The sequence below is a fragment of the Cheilinus undulatus genome, linkage group 15 (assembly GCF_018320785.1).
Source record: "Cheilinus undulatus linkage group 15, ASM1832078v1, whole genome shotgun sequence".
Taxonomy (NCBI): domain Eukaryota; kingdom Metazoa; phylum Chordata; class Actinopteri; order Labriformes; family Labridae; genus Cheilinus; species Cheilinus undulatus.
This window is the reverse complement of record NC_054879.1, coordinates 33,347,403-33,365,778: the sequence shown is the minus strand read 5'-3', so window position 1 is coordinate 33,365,778 and position 18,376 is coordinate 33,347,403. Positions and strand designations below refer to the sequence as shown.

General features: G+C 38.2%; 1 protein-coding gene across 8 annotated transcripts in view; it reads left to right on the top strand.

The window, feature by feature from the left end:
• Positions 1–18,376, top strand: part of dachd (dachshund d) — a 226,498-nt gene that overhangs the window by 150,780 nt on the left and 57,342 nt on the right. For all 8 annotated transcript variants that reach the window (XM_041806707.1, XM_041806705.1, XM_041806710.1 and 5 more), the window contains exon 7: positions 10,913–11,065. In XM_041806707.1, the coding sequence (XP_041662641.1) occupies positions 10,913–11,065 (153 nt within the window). The remainder of the gene's footprint in view (positions 1–10,912; positions 11,066–18,376) is intronic.

Genomic DNA, 18,376 nt, shown 5'->3' with positions numbered 1-18,376 from the left:
AACAATATTTTAACAAATATGGTATGTCATGATCTTTAGACACCGGCCTACTTTTCATGCCCAAAACCAAACTCCGAACCTATGGAGACAGAGCCTTCAGTGCTGCAGCACCCACCCTCTGGAACACTCTTTCTGCAGACATCCGTAGCGCTCCATCTCTGGACATTTTCAAAAAACCGTCTCAAGCACCACCTGTTCACCACAGCCTACAGTCTTCACTAAACCACCCCTTACACTCATCCTACCCTTCACATAGTCTGTCCATGTCTATGTGTTCCTGTAAAGCGTCCTTGGGTTTCTTGAAAAGCGCTATATAAATTCAAGATATTATTATTATTATTATTATTATGATAGGATATGATTGAAATGATTAGAAACAAAACACTACCATATAATACAGATGATACAAACTAACAGGATACAGTACAAACAGTATGATACTATGTGATATGATATGAATGATATGATATGATATGATATGGAATATATGAAGCTATATGAAACCATACAAAATAATACAAACAATACAAGACAACAATACCGTACAATATGATATGATAGTCTCTGCGCTAAGATAGGATATGATACAATATGATACTTTATGATTTAAGAATTGGTCTGATTTAATGGGACACAAGAAAACAATAGAATCTGAAGTACCACAATACATTGTTATGTTATGTTAAATGACGTTACGTTATGTTGCATTACGTTGCAATACAATATGAGCATTGGTATGATGTGATAGTTCATTGCGGAAATTATGCAAAGCACGCAGATATGATCCAATGCAATGCAATGTGATATGATACAGTAAGATAGTATATGATATGATGCCATACAATACAGAATAATACGGTATGATACATGAATTACTGTATGATGGGACACGATGTTAAGAACAGGTTGTAAATGATACAATGCGTTAGAATGCAGTATGATACAATAGAACGTGATTCTCAAATTGATGTGATAGGAAACGCTAATAAAAGGATTCAAAGACCTGTAACGGTGCAGTGCAATATGACATGATACAATACAGTACAATAAAATACAATATCGGACAATATGTTATAAGATTTGGTGTGACAGGACAGGATAGAAATGGTAGGATGTGAAGCACCCTGATAAGATGTGATACGATACATATGATACAAAATATGATATGTCATAATAGGATATTATAGAAATTAAACACTTATCATACAATACAGATGATACACACTGATAGGACACACTATGTTATAGTACAATACCTTATGATATATATGTTGTGTTATTATATGATATGATATTTCATGGTACAATAGGATATGATAAAAACAAAGCAATTCAATACAGTACGACATATGATAAGATAAAAACAGTAAGTAAATGTGTAACAGGATATAAAATATATGATACAGAAGTTCATGATATGATTCAATTTATGACTCGATACAGTTTGGTGTGGTATGACACTACAAATACGATATAATTTTAAAAACTATGATACGAATCTAAATGGTACAATTTGGCAAAGGCCTAAACATTTTGAAGGTTGAAACAGTGCTGGGGTTTTGAAAATTTCTTATGTTCAATAATTTAAAAAAAAATCTTGTTCATCATTATTTAAAGAAAGTGAACTCATTAAATTGTAAATTAATCGCAAACATGAATGGAGCAAAAGAATGACCTTTTTTCAAAAGATGTGAAAAAATATTTGCAATGTTTTCTAAAGCAGCATGTGTCCATTTGACTGTTGTTTATTGAAGGTCTGGGTATAATGGTCATGCTTCCAAAACCATTTTGTTCCTGTTTGTCTAATGAAGCTCAAGCAAGCCATCAGTCACCCGCAGATTAATTGGTGCCAATTTGGAGTTGAAAAATGCTTTTTGTTGTCTTTTGGAATTAAGAGGGGCATGTTGCAAACAGAGCTGCAGCTGATCAGAGAGCTAGAAAGAGCCTCTCTGTGGCCACATGTGGGTCCTCTCCAGGTATTCCAGGTCCCTGCCACAGTCCAAAAACAAGATTGGGAGGTTATTGGCTGACTCTAAATTGCCCATAGGTGTGAGTGTGAGTGTCACTGGTTGTTTGTCTTAATATGTCAACCCTGTCATTTCTTTTTTTGAACTTTTTTTTTATTTTTTTACTTAGCACTTTACATTAAACACAGTTGATCCAAAGTGCTTTACAGGGTAGACAGAGGACAATATTAAAAGAAGAAAAGAAGATGCGGAGTAAGATCAAGAGTGATAAAAAGTGGTAAAATGGGGTTATTAACTTCAATAGCACTGATGATAATAGCAATGAAAATCAAAACAAAAATCACAACAATAATAATAATTCTAGGGTGTAATCCAGTCCAAACAGCTGGGAATTAGCTCCAGCTGCTGTGACCCTAACAGGATAAGCAGCATAGATATGGTAATGTTTCAAACACAGGTATTGTGTTAAACATTAAGACCAGCAGATATAGTTGATATTAATTGATTGTGTTGAAAAGTCAAGTAATATATATTCTTAGTTATTTATTTAGTTACTTTTTGACATGAATTGAGCCTAAATACATTCAACAGCTGATTAATATCAATCTCAGGCTCCTGAATGGAATCAAATCATAAAAGCATTACTGGAGGCTTTGTGATAATTAAAAATATATGAATGAAAATGAATGACATGTATATTTCTGACGATGTTTACAACCAATTTTTTTACCAATAAGAATCCACCTATATCAGCTGTAGAAATTGGCCATATTTACAAATAAGTTGGTGGAGTTTAGGCTGGACTAACTGATCTATGCCACCTGAAGTCTTTTTAAATCTATCCTTATTTCTTACACTTTAAAGTGATTTTTTAGGACTGAAATTTGGCAATATGATCATCCTCCAACTTTAAACTGCGTGTTTTAAGAGTGAAGTTTTAGGTCCAAACTACATTTAGATATCTGTATTTATATCTGTTGCAGCTAGAATTATTTTGTAAATATTGGGATATTGAATTTTAGCAAAAATCCATTACTGCCCTTCTTGGAAAAACATTTAACAGTGATTAAGTTCATTTACCTACATGACAAGATGATTAACAATATAAATACCTTTAAATGTCCCAACAATGATTTATCACACCAAAGAACCAGTATATATTCTTTAAATTGGCAATTTTAACCCCTCATGTTAAAAATAAATATATAAATAAGATAAATAAATATAGGATTTTTATAGGATTCCTCTCATAGCTTCAGAGATCATCATGCCATGACTGAAACAAAACTGCCCCCTTAACCAGATTTTCCTCTACTTCCATGTTTGCTCTGATTTCTTCACACTTACCGTAATCAGATATTTCACATTCACATAAGACGAAGACTCAAATCATATTAGATTCAAATCAATGCCTATACTCAACATGGTGCAGAGATGTCTTCTTCACACTGGAAGCAGACCAGAGAGGCCTCTGTGAAACACATTGTTAACATATGTATCTTTGCCCTTGATGCTGGTTCCATTTAGAAAAGGACATCTTAATATGCTTAGGTTTCCATTTAAGGAAATACCCTCATATGTGTGTGAACGCACACGTGTGCATGTGTGAGAGTCTGAATGCGTGCATGCTTGCGTTCATGCCCTCAGGAGGGGGCTTGGAGGGGGGGCGGGTTTGAGCTGGAGCTTTTCCAGTTGCTGATGCATTACAGGCAGATTGGCCCCCAAATCGGATTATTTGCTGTGGACTGACACCACACTGAGATGACATCTCCTTTAAAGTGGAGAGGGCCTCCACTCACACTCTGGCCACTACTTAAGCAGCAGCTTCAATATAATTCATTTATGTCCTGGATATGGCTTCAACCTTTTGAATAACGCAAGAGTACTGCATTTACCATTAGAGAAATGAATGTCACCTACATCCAGCCGGGGTGCATCCTGTACTTTACTGATAAAAACAATATTTCCTAATGCTGTTGGGCTCTGCTTTACTGTACAGGCATGTGTGTGGATTTCACAGAGCTGCCTCTGTGTTTCTAAGAGCTGCAGGTGGAGACGTATTGTAATATTTATGTCCCTTTGATGTACAATTAGCACGTCAGCTTCTAGAGTGGATCATCTAATCTGGTGCCACTTCAAGCTGCTCTAAAATAGATCCAGTATGCACCAGGTAATTTAGTGTCACTTCTTTGTGTCGGTGCCCCTCCTCTTCCAGTCCGCTGCTTGTCATAAGGTTAGCGCGCTGTGTAATTGATACTAAATTTGTCATGATGTGGATAGCACAGTTCAAGTGGCGCGGTGTACCTAAGAGTCGCGTCGTTCCCAACCCCAGTTTGTCATTGCTGTGCTGCCACCAGTCCATGCATAAAATTAGGCGACCATGCTCATTGACATGGAGCGTCTCTTCCCTACTTATCCCTCTCGCCTGATAAATAAAGTGTGTTTTCATTGTTACCCATGGTGCAGGCCCTAACAGAGACACAACAGAAACACAGCAGATAAGCTTTTGCCCCTTTTTATATAATCCCAGCTAGAGAAAGTCGTAAAAGTCATTCTTTTGTGTACTGATGTGAAGTTAATCTGATTTTAATTTAATTATACGAGTTAGTTGCGGAGGGCACAGGCATTGGGGTGTTTGTTGTAAGAATGTTCTGACATTGGCGCAGGTATGGGGCAGCTAGCATGTTAATTAATGATGAAGATCCTGACAATATGCAGAGGCATGACAGCGTTAAGCCAGTCGGCTGCTGCTTCCTTTGCATATTAATAGATCCTTCATTATTATTTAATATGACAGCTGCTCCAAGGGCTACCATCAGACCTTGTCTCTGTTATTTGCTGTTTTGTGCTCCCCATGTGACAGTGCCATGCTATTCTCTATTTGTTAAAATGTTCCCTTTTCTGTTCTCTGACTGGTGTCGGCTCTCTACATGCGGCCGTGATGCGCTGTTTGTTTTCTGCTCCGGAGGATTGCGACCAGCCCGTGCGCCGTCTATACGAGAAAAAGTCTGTGAATCTAAAGGTGACTTTGAAAGAATATAAGAGGCAGGATTGTTTTGTTTGCATAGTAATGAATGCAGATTAGCACTGAGTGGGATTGGTCTTGTTGACGTTTAGACTTCTAGTGGCTTAATAGACTTGTTGCTGGAGCGCCAACATCAACTCCCTTGCTTCCTTATTACCTCCACTGTATGGAGGTGCATGTTATGTGGATATGACAATTGATCCGGTGGAAATGAACAATTATCAGAACAAAGATTTCCATTCATGGAGTGTCACTTAGTCAAAGACAGGCTGGAGGTTAGAGCAGAAGGAAAAATGGAGAACTGATATATCCACCTGTTTCACCATCGTACAAACACATTTTTGTAGCCTGTATTGTAATAGCCACACATACATTTTTAATTTTTTCCTTTTACTTTGTCGCTCTTTGTTAGTTTGTAAGTTTTTTTTAAAGATCTGGACACTTCAAGTTGCAAAATTGTGTGCTGTCACAGCAAAATCATTTCAGATGTCTGTACATAACCATTAAAATATTAATATTGACACTGGCTTTGATTACAAAGCAACAAGAACAGAATTCTTAGGCTGCAAATATTGGGAAAAATTCTTTACATCAGTCATCAAAAACTGCGAGAAAATCCTTTACACTGTCTAAATTGCACAATAGACAGATGTTGCCAATGTATTTGTGTAATTTAGACAGGAAGCAGGACTTTGCCTGCAGTGTTTGTTGGATTTCTTATTCTTCTACGACTGTGTTTGATCTATTTTTTAATGCATTTATTTTGGGGCTTTTTGCTTTTATTGGAGACATAAGGAAGTGGAGAGAATGGGGACAGACATGCGGGGAAAGAGCCACAGGCCAGATCTGAACTCAGGCTGCCCACTTACACGGGGCACCACCAAACCACCAGGCCAGCCATGCTCTGTCTGCTCCATTGATTATGAATTTATCTTTTGATTGTATCATTTTACACATTGTGGTATTGCTTATATTAATTAGGCAACATGATGATTTTTTAGCAGTAATATTAAATGGATCTGGTTGAGAGAAAAGATGATCAGAACATAATTTCAGTTTACAGAGTCACTTTGGACAAGAATGGAGGTTCAGGCAGAATAATAAATGAAAAAATGAAGTTTCACCATCCATTTTTAACCATTATTATATTATTAATATAGACCTTTATTAATATAGAATAGTCTACACCTGAAATTTATGGTTTTAATCCATGTTCTTCTTTTTTAAGTTGTTTTTCATTAGCTTGTCAGAATTTTAAGGTCTGAATGTCTTAAAGTGTAGCCTAATATTTCAGGGTTGTCGTCATGAAATTTTAGCAGTTAGGGATGCACAATCAAAACAATAATAGTTCAGTTTTTTTTTTTCAGTTTAGTTCATTTGTTTTTACTGCTGGCTTGTTAGTTCATTTTAGTTTTTATTTTGCAAAAATGCTTTGCTGTATTAACTAGTTTTAGCTTCATAGTTTTTTAGAAACACATTCATACAAGCTGCTCTTCAATTTTCATTTATTCATTCAAATTTGATGTTTGAGTACAACTCAAGTCCCTAATTTTATTTTAATTTACTTTTAAGCACACAGTAAAGTTTTAGTTAGTTTCCTTTTTTTGTAAAGCTTGGTTTTTATTATTTCAAGAAAACTGAAATGATTTTACGTTTTAGTTTTAGTTATTTATTTGTTTAAGTTAACTGTAATAACCTACTGACATTCAAATGTAGTTCAGACAACTTTGAGTTTGAGACATATTAACAAATTTCAGTCCTTAAAACACATTTTAAACTGTTAGAAATGATGATGAATAAAGAAAAGGACTTCAGCTGACATTGGTCTGTTAGTCCAGTGTACAACTCCACTAACTCATTTGTTATCCAATTATTGGCTGATGTAGGCAGATCTTCACAGCCAAATATATTGGTTGTAAATATCGGCAGAAATGTTTATATCTGCTGATACAGATATGTGGATAATAATATGCACCCAAATGTCAGTGTGATACAAGTAAAAAACCAAAGGATACCGATACTTTCTTTGATGGGCACTAATTATTGATAGTTTTTTGTTATAAGTAGTTAAAAGTTCAGACTAACTCCTACACATGGTCTAAATTGCAAAAAACATTCAGAATTGCCAAGGTTTTTGTGCAATTTAGGAAATGCACATGAGTTTGCCAACATTTTGATGGATCGGATCCTCTCCTACACAACTGTTTTGCACTTTTCAATACTTTAGATCATCAAAGTAGAAGTAAAATAGCTACTTCTGATCCCTTAAATATAGTTCAAACACGTATTACATATAAGATGTTAAGTGTTAACATCGGCGTCTAGCAGGCCAAGTTTTGATTGATTATTTTAAAAAAACTGAAGCAACCATTTTTTTTATTTCCTATGTATGAAAGACCAATGTCATTGTACACTGTCCCCTAGTTAATAAACTAAACTAAACTTAAGACAGGAGTGAAGGCTGAAGCTGAAGGATGAATAAAAAATGGAGAAGTAACCACATCTCAGGAATGTATTTCTTAGCCTTTGTTTACTCAATTTAATTCTATTAACATCTAATATTTTGTGGATTTAGTTCCATTTTCCAGTTTGCTGCAGGGATTACAGGATGTCTCAGGCATTTAATACTGTTATTTCTTGATTTAACCATCATTGCAGGCAAATTCCTACATACTGTCTAGATTGCAGAAATATTTTTTCTACTCAAACATTTCAGATATTTTCGTATAATTTAGAGGGTGTGCAAGTGTTTGCATGCAATTTTAAATTGATTGATTCCTCTCCTTAGCCTCTGTCATATAAAAGAGATAAAGTTTCTTAAAGATTGTATGCTTTTCAATGCTGCTGATCATTTTAGTAACAGAGGTTGTGTTAAATATGTAGGGATGCACCAGTGGATCAGTTACCATAAGAACTGGCCAATAAAAGCCCTTTAAATGCCAATAATGTGGGATGAACAGATATAAAAGGCAAATTTTTATCTATGTCCAATCAATGTAATGCTGGCATATAATATGCTTAAATAATAAATCTGAGGTTATTGTTTAATTAGGCAGAAGAAGTCACCTGTTGAACACCTGTGAACCTACATGGTAAAACACAAGAGAGAATGTTGGCAGAGTCTCACACCTAAGGAGTGATAAATAAAAACATTGATATCTGCATCTGCCATTTTTACTCTCAGCATCAGCCCTAATTTTTATAATCAGTGCATCTCTAAAAACATGTTATATGGAGTTAAGAATTGAACATTTGATCATCTTAGTGTGTTATGTGCATAGGGCAGTTGATCTGGTGTAATGAAACTATAATTTGAACATTTACATTACTGGAGAGCGTCCCATAGTCAAAGACAGGAATGGAGGATGGAGTAAAATTATAGAAACGTGGGAGTGTTTTTGTTTTACGTACCTATTTCTTCGCTTTTATTTACCCAGTATGATTTTATCTACTCCTGAATTCTCATGTCTATGTTTCCTTTCTCCCTTTTTTGTTGCTCTTGAATTACAGCCCTGTTTAGTTTAGTCAAAGAATCATGGAGGACATACAGTCTGCAGTGCAATAAACCACAGCCAAAGTTAGAGAGCATCAGAAGGCTCCACTGCGGCACTCCTTTGAGCGGCACCTGATTTGTGGGGGGAATTTATCACACAAACAGCCCAGAGGTGATTTCAATATTTACTCGGCAGTCTGTTCTGCATACGTCTCATTTGGAAAACAGTTGACTCTTGCCCATTATACACAAATGAAGGCTGACCTTCAGACTGGGCAGAGGCCACATTCATTATGTGGAGAAGTATCACCTTCTTATGAGGCAATGGCTCTTTTTTTTTCTCTTCCTCTCCCCCTGCTCTGCCTATGCATATTGAACAGCAAACCAGGGCCCATTGCAAACGAGAGGGGCCCTCGCTGACATGATGTATACTGTACGTCAATATGGTACTGATGTATTTTAAGATGCAAACAAGGCTTTAAATTATATGCACCTCCATGTCAGTGGCTCAGAGTGACTCTCGCCATCTGCCTATCAGCTGGGGGGATGAGAGGAGAGGGTGCCCACACCGGTATGCTCCTGGTTTCGTGTATGTCAGTGTGTATTTGTGCACATTCTCGCATGTATCTATTAGAGCCACATGTTCGATTTCTACCTCTCCTTGTACTTGTGTCTTCCTCTCAGATGCATGGCTAATAGCTGCTCTTGAGTCCCATCACGGAGACGTGACAGCTTACTGATGATAAACGCAGACGTTGCCTTGTTCTGCGTCAAACGTAAGGCAGACCTGCACATCCAGCGTAAGCAGCCTCTTTAAAGGGCAGCTGATATTGTGGTTATGAGTGATTCCACTAATAGGTGCATATCTTTTTTCCCCCCTGTCGCTGTGCATCTTTGATTTTGTTGCTGGGGTTGGCAAGAGGACTCGTAGGACTCTCCTGAGACACGGCGAGGCCTAGAGGAGCTTTAGCGCTATCTGTCCCTGCTGTTTGAGAGCAGACTCATGAATAAAGATGTCAGTCACGTTCAATACACCAGAACCCTGCAAATACCACAATGACAAACCAATGCTTTATGATCTCTGCAGTGTGCTCAGCATATGTATGTCTATAATCTCACTGTATCAATCATATCGAGTCCATTTGGATCGAGGTGGATGTCAAATACTAGGGCGATTTTTTAAGATTATGATGTCAGTAAAATGCCCCAAAAACTGCCGTCTGAGGCTTGAGGAAGATCATGTAAACAGTCAGAGATATCTGGCAGTTTTCAGAGTATTTAAAGTACTGAATAATGTGTAATAATTGCTGTTTTGTAAGATTGAAGCTGCCTTGAAACAGCATGATCTTTTATGTAAGAGCTCAAGACTGGCAAGGTAGAAAAATTTGCTCTTAATTCTCCTTACTTTTCTGTCATTTGCAGTTTCTTTTGCTCTTCAAGGGTCTTTTAAGGTCTAAAATAACACCGTGTTGTGTTATAATCTTGCCTCCTTTTTTTCTTCTTTGATGGCCATATACTCAATAGGACTTTTTTTCCATTGCCTCATTAATTTCCTGCCTCAAAGGTCCTGAAAATGTTTCACAGAAATGACACTGAATTGAATACATTCCTTTACATCTACTACTGGGCATGGTCTTTATGCAATTTTAACACATGGCTCTCCAAGTAATGAATAAGCCTCTACAAGTGTTAAAGAATATAAAGAACTTGATTTAAATGTACATTGTGTAGTTTTTTCTTCTGTTGATGACTGGCCTTGACTCTCAGAAGAGCCCTGTTATTATGAGGCACTACAGTTTATAGCTGTGAGGGAATTTGAATACGAATGTCAGGCATTATTCAGGACCATTAGATCTGTTGAATACATTAAAAGGTATTGAAACACACTCTATAAGAAGATCTTTTAAGACACTGTTTTCTGAGTGTGATTGTTCACATATTGAACTTTTTCTTCAACCTTTTTCGTACCCTCACATATCACCACACGGCTTTTATGCAAGCTCTTACTTTGTTTATTCAAAGTTGTACACACAAAATGCTTGCATCATGCACTATTATGTCTACTGCATCTGTTCCCATCAAGGTACAAATACATCAATACAGAGGCGAGGAATATCGGAGTCAGTGAAACATTCATAAAAATCATATGCTGCCACACACACAGGGATCCATCCCATCAGCATGATAACCCGCTGTGCAGATATCCCCTGTCAGAAGATGAAAAACCAAGCTGTGATCTCACAGGCGCTTATTCCCCATAGTGTATAAAATTATTCATTGTTTTATTATTTCAAAAGTCCTTTCCCTTTGTTTTCCCCCCCTCGCTAGGTCAGGTTTGTGAAAGGTTTTGCAGGTGCAGTGGCTCAGCCCCAGCAGACATGTAGCGGCTCTGTAAGCAGCTCTGTCTCCTCTGCCTCCTCTCTCCAGGCCTGACAGCGGCGGCGGCAGCAGCTGCCAACGCAGCCATCGCAGAGGCCATGAAGGTCAAGAAGATCAAGCTGGAGGCGATGAGCGGCTACCACGGCAACGCCAACCACCATGGGGCAGACGGAGAGAATGGAGACCTTAGCTCCACCGTCGGTGAGGATGCCCTTCATACACGCACATAAACATTCACATGAACGGAAGACAAATGTTTCCTGTAGACAATTTTTTTCCCTGTAGAAACATACAGTACAGAGATCCATGAACTTATGTACTAGTTACCAATATGACACCTGCGATCTCTCCCAAGATGCAAAGAATCAATGTGCAATTTTAAGAATTTATAGAAAATACAAAGTTGTTAAAATAACAAATGAAAACTTTAAAAGAAAAAAACTACTATGTACTAGAGTTATTTCAAGCAAATCAGACCTGTGACCTCTACTTTTCGTTCGTGCCATCTATGGGTTAAATATAAAGATGTTGCTTGCAGTTATTGTAAACTAAATCAAACCATTATAGCCCATCTTCTAAAGTATAAGAATCTTTGGTTTTATAAAAATAAATCCTGTTCTCAGGAGAAATAGGTGTGTTCTTTAATGGGATATTTTAACCTAAAAGATACTTAGTCTTGTACTGGCTGGTTTGGGACAGTTAAAATCTTCCCTAACTTCCCTTATACATTCAAAGCTTAGCACTTTTGCCCTTCCATTAAATGCATTTAGAAACTAGACCAACAAAACTTAATGACCACACAAAGAAAAACAGCCGGATGGAATTACAGGATGTAGATCTTTCTAGTCCAGAATAGGCCCAGTGCCTCCTTGATTTTAGGACATGATTGTTATTTCTGTTGTAGGTTTTCATTCTGCCTAGATCAATAGGATTGCAGGACTTAAGTTCAAAGTTTCTGTAGTCAATTTACTTTCCTAATTACAACGCTTAATCATATTATATGGTCTTTGAATAGAACAAAATGAATAAGCTGCTGTTGAATTAGAATATAAGCAAAAAAAAAACAATGCACTACAATGCAGCAGGACATGTACAGAACAATACAATATGATGCATTACAATTAGATACAGGACGATTGCGTTAGTATGACACTGTAGGATACGAGATCATATGAATGAAGCAACACAGGAAAACTAAATTTGATGCAAGACAGTACAATACAGTCTGATAAAGTATGATGGATATGATACATTCAAGTACAATATGATGTAGTACGATACAATACCATGCAGTTCTTGTCCCAATGTACAAGTCTGTTTTATAAGTTAGAATATGAAACTTTAACATACAGTATGCTCTTTCTTTTAATTAAGGTAAATAAGCAACACTAACCTTACAATATTGTATAAGTTACAAAGAATATGATACAGTATGATACGTTAAAGTACGATACAGTTCTTGTCTGTACATTAGAGTCTGGTTTAAATCACTATATGAAACAATGTAATACTATATGCTCTTTAAAATAACTGAAATGAAAAAGCAACTCTGACGATACGATACCATACGATAAAATATGGAAGGGTATGATACAGTTCTTGTTGCTTGATACATATAAGAGCCAGTTTAAGTTACAATATGAAACTTTATGAAACAATATACTCTTTAAATTGATCTAAGTAAATAAGCAACCCAGCAAGTACAATACCATAATATACCATATGATAGGTGAGGATATGATAGGACAAAATACATTTAGGTATGATACATTACAATATGATACGTTACAGTTCTTGTCCCTGATATACAAGTCTGTTTAAAGTTACAATATGAAACTATAAGATAGAATATGCTCTTTAAGTTATTTAAAGTAAATAAGCATCCCAGACTGTACTTTACGACACAACACAATATGACATGATACGTTGCAATGCAATCAGATATGATAGGATAAAATATGATAAGTTATGATACAATTCTTGTCCCTGTTATACATTAGAGTCTGGTTTAAGTCGCTATATGAAGAATAAAATACTGTATGCTTTTTAAAATAATTGAAATGAATAAGCAACTCTGATGATACAATAGGATAGGATACGTTAGGATACTAAACGATATGATTGGCTACGATACAGTTCTTGTCCCTGATAAACATTAGAGTCTGGTTAAAGTAACAAATACTCTTTAAATTAGTTCAGGTAAATAAGCAAACCTGACAGTACAATGCAATACTTTACGATATAATGCGTTACCAGTCGATGTGATGCAATACGATACCATACAATACAGTACTATAAAAGTTCCTGTCCCTAATAGTCCAGTCTAAGTCTTGATATTTAACTAATGATACGATATGCTCTTTAAATGAATTAAAACTGATCTGCATCCCTGAGATTACAACATGATAGGAAATAGTACAATACACTGTCTGTTGTAAAACACATTTGTGCAGACATTAATCTATACAATTTGATACAACAAAATTATATTCAATACAATCCGATGGGATACAGTGTAATAAGAAATGGTTCAGTACAATAGAATCGGATCTGATGTAGTAGAATGTAATATGAAATAACTGGTAGGATTTGATACATTAGGGTATGTAAGATACAGTATGATAATGTACCATATGATATTAGATGCGATAAGATACAATTAGATACAACACAATGCAATAATATGTTACAATACAATAGGATTAGATGCAGTATGATGTTATATTATATAATATGGTACAAAAAGAGGCAATGCAATGTGGGTTTGGGTGCAGTACATTAATATGTTATCCCAACTTGCTAATTAGCATATAATCATGCTAGTTCGTAAAAATCCAGAAGAAATTTTATCATTTTCTTTATCAATCCCCTTAATAACAATTCATTACCAATTTTAACATCTCTGAAATAGTCTTGATGAACTGCCTAACTATTGGCCAAATAGGTAGACGTAGCATAGAGAAACCTTCTTAATGAATATGGAGATGATTGTGTGCATACAGCTTGAAGTGAACCAAAGTCTTGCATGCCTGTCTCTATCACACTGTTGTTTTCTTTGCTTTTGCTCAGTTTTTATTAAATTTAATTTCCCCTTTGGAGAGGTAAGTCCTGTTTTTTCTTGAAGTGTCACAATTTTGTGTTGAAAGACAAAAAAACACTCATAACAACTAAGTGAAACAGTGAACACAGTTTCCCAAAGCTATCAGCTTTTAACAAGGTCTAATTGAATTGCTGTGAGAGCATTGGTTTTTCACGATGTGCCATTTCAATTAATTATTAGCCCTAAAATGCGGAAGGATTTTCGCAATATCACACAGAACCACTTAGTGTATTAAAGAGAAAGATAATGTATGTTAGTGCCCGCTCCAAATTATAAACCAAATGTAATCCCTGTAGCTTTGCTTGCTAAATGGAGGTTTTGATTCACTCCCTGTAATAAATGGCTCGACTCCTGAATACATTTCATCAGTAATACTTGACACCATGGAGCTTATGGTGCGCGAGATGAAAACAGGATGTGTTTCTAAGCAGATTTAACAATGCAAAATGCATAAAGTGTGAGGTCATCACTCCCAGAGAATGGAGTATGTAAAAAAGAGAAGAATACCAGCCGACGAGGTCACGGAAATAAAGATAAATGTGAGTACCAACAGCAAGGCTACGGCAATGGAGCTAATAAGAAACTGTTTTATCTTTTTACAATTTAAATTGTAACCTTGAGCCCACAGCCAGCCACACAGGCTCCCGCTGGAATCATAATTCTGGCAGGGGGGAGCAGCTCTAGGTGTGGGTGCACGGGCCACAGCATTAGCTCTCTGAGTGAAATATATGGCAGTGACGCCTCTCGGCCCCATCCACAATCAATTGGATTCTTTTCCTTTAATATTTACTCGCAGCGATGAGATGCTCGTCTGCATGGTGATGAACAGTCTGCCACTGGCGTTTGAAGGTGACCTGTCAGTGAGTATGGACAAATCTCTCGCTCGCAGAAATGTAGAAAATAAATCATTAGGGGCAGGCAGTCAGACAGGGGCCTCTCTCTCTCCCTCACTCTCCTCGGATTTAAATCAGCTCAGATTTATGATTTGAATTAATGCTTCGTTTGGTCAAAGGAATGGTCGCAGAGACAAATGATGTTTGGTACTGAAACCATCCTAATATTGATTACCGGGTGTCGCAGCAATCTCTTGTTTATATCAAGCACTCTCCTGTGACAGGGTGGCCAGCAGGAGTCATCCTGATAATACGAGGGAGAAATATGGCCTGCTCGGCACGGCGGGGCCATGAAACACAGCTAGCAGCACGCTGTCTTATTCATCTAGCCCCAGGCTTCCACTCACATGTTTATTTTTAATAAAAGCATTTTGTAATTCTCCAAAATATGAAGCGACTTACAAGGAAGCGTGAATTGTTTAACATTCCAAAAGCGTCTCACTCTGGCCCGGTTCCACAAACTATTTTGGACTGTGAATGCCTAATATGTCCAGCTCTCAATAGCAATCCAAACTTACAAATCACTTGACTGATTTAGCATTGAGTGGGCAGAAGGGGAACTGTATTTGGCTGGAGCTTTGTTAGGACTGGACTTGTTCACAGGGAATGACTTCATGCTGTTTTTAAGACACTCTGACCACAGCTGCTCCGAGGAAATGGACTCAAGTTTTATAATCATGCAGCTTAAACTAAGACTCAACAAACGGATGTGTTTGCTTACATGAATTATGTTACCAAACCGTGATAGGAATTGATATGATAATGAGCCAGCCACTGATAATGCCACTAAAGACACAGATCCATTTAATGAGAAGGAGCTACTACATAAAGCCATTGAAACAAATCCTCCTCAGGGCTAACATACAGGTGCCTCGTCTCAGTGTTTGTGTGAAGCAGATCTTTGTGGAGCGCTTAAAGCAGAGCACAGCGGAGGCAGCCAGTGAAGGACACTCTGTTCTGTTTGTAGAGTTGGATTGCCCGTCGCTGTCTTTGTGTTGATGTAAATTGAACAGGCTAATATTTCTCCCTCGCATTAAATATTCATCGCAATTAGACCTTCCTGTTTGCATCAATGTTATTAATTAAAAGGGAAAAAAACAGCCGCTTGGACTCTCCAAAATAACCAAACATCCTGAGTGAGAGGAGAAATGGATCTGTTTATTGGAGAAGGATGAAAAAAATCAAAGTGAGCTTGAATAAGAGTTGTGTCTTTCTTTGGCTCACTCTCTTTAGTCGGTCAGAGGGAGCCCTCTCAAAGCACAATGTGGATTGTTCCTGCGCCTCTCAGGAAATGCCACAATTACAGATCACAGACCAAGCAAAACACGTGTGGCGCTGGGCCTTGAGGGGGATAAACAGCCCGCCGTTCCCTCCCAGTGCATTGACCCCAGCCACAACCTTCATTACTGGGAGAGAAAATATTGTCAGCTGCCCGCTAACAAACACCTGCCAATTTCAAGAGAAGGAATTGCTTTTTTTTTCCCAGCCACAGAAAAATAAAGTGTTTTTTAGACCTGACGAAAAAGCATTCTTTTTTTCTCTCACTTACTTCCTTGTCTTTCGCCTCTCTGTCTCTCTTTGGCCACTGGGTGCTGCCCTGCCACTCATCTGACTCCTCACCACACAAATCTAATGGAGCCGAAATCCTGTTTGTAATTAGATATGGGAATTCCACTGTCATCAGCCAGATGATGCCACGACACGCCGACCAAACAACTCGCCGCACTTAAAGGAGAAGACACAACAATCGCCGCTAAGTGTCAGATCTCATTCTACGTCCTGATGCAATCCTAAACCCGTAACTCCACATCTAAGCTGTATAAGCAGTTACATCCTACCGAACCCTGAAAGCCCTTTGTCTCACATCTGTGGCTCCAGTCCAGGCTGCCTGCGCCCAACAGGGAGCAGAAAGGGAGCCACATGCTAGGCGCAGGCTGGACGGATGGTGACAGGTACCTGGAGTGCTGCCTGACGGAGAGCTGAGAGAGAAAAGGTTCTGGGTGAGATGATGAGGAAGCATCATTCTCTCTTCCCAGGGTCATCAGGCTAATTTCTGCAAGCCCCACCCTCCTGTTTGCATGCGTTTGTGCGCGCGTTAGTGTCTGCGTGCGCGTGTGCACGCTCGCGTGAGAGCGAAAGAGGGGGCCTTGGCCCCTGAGAGAGCTCTGTGAGGAGACCACAGCTGTACACTCCCAGCAGCTAATTGGTCCTTATCTAGCTGTCCCATTCATCTTCATTTTTTACCAATTACTGAGCATTATCTGTGTTCTCAGTTGGGTATGGGACTTAATCCTTTTTGGTTAAGCTGGTGCTACAGCTTGCAAATTTCAAATGGAGAAGGGAGGGTGAGGAAGGGGGGAGAGAAAAGGAGGGAAAGGAAAGGTGGAGGGGGGCAAAAGTCATAGCAAAAACAAACTCCAAAACTTCCCATCATCCTTCACCAGCAGGAAGCGATCGATAAACAATGACATCACACAAAGGGGAAGGGGAAAAAATGGAAGGGATCAATTATTGGCGTTATAATTCAAGTCCTTGTTTGCAAACGTTGCAGCCTCATTGATTAGGCCGCTCTTGTTGCACTCACCATTATTGACTTGTTAAAACCATATTTTCTCATCATCAGTGGTTTTACGTTTGCGGTCACACAGATAACAAGGCTTTAAGGGGGCCGCCATTAATTATTCACCATGTATTCATTTTAAAGCACAGCGAGTCCAAATCATCCTGTTTACTCTACAAACAATACAAGTATAGTACATCGCTCATCCAGAAGGTACATCAAGACGCTGCAATCTGGGGCAGTTAGCCTTAATTTTCTAAGATCAATGCATAACTAGGCTCCTCTCGATATGGGGTCCGTGCTTGGCCATGCTGCAGAGCTGAGTGGAGTCAGCCTGGAGACCATGCACTAATTACTGGAGTGTTTACTGCTCTGCTGGATAGCATTTGTACCATTTTGGATCATATCAGTGAGTCAATGTGCTCTGTGCTGCACAGATAAATAAGACATTAAGATGACAGTGTGTGTGAATGAAATTAGAGTGGAAAATGGATAGTCATCAATTATAGAATAAACACAAGTCTAAAATGGGTGAAATTAACAGCCGCACACGTATGTATGGTTACAGAACACACAGGCATGCATGTGAGTGGACGCAGACAGAGACGCTGCTCCTGCACTTTGATAGGGATCTGTTTGGTCACACTCTCTGCGCCAGCTGTCAGCCCAGCTCCACTGCTGCGATTTAATTAGTCTGTTTATGTCCTTTCTAATAATAAAGCTCTCTGGGTGGAAGGACACATCCAACCAGCTAGCTGCGCACTCCAACCTGCTAGCTGCAGCTAGTGCTGGTGGCCCAGTGAAAAAGCTAAATGTGGGCCATGATGGAGGATGGTGGCTACTTCCTGCTCCTCTAGACGGAACAATGGCCCTCAGGCTCAGATCTAGTATCACCCCCTACTCAATCCTAACCTTAACCATTAGGGGATAAAGCACATACTGACCTGATATGAGTGTCT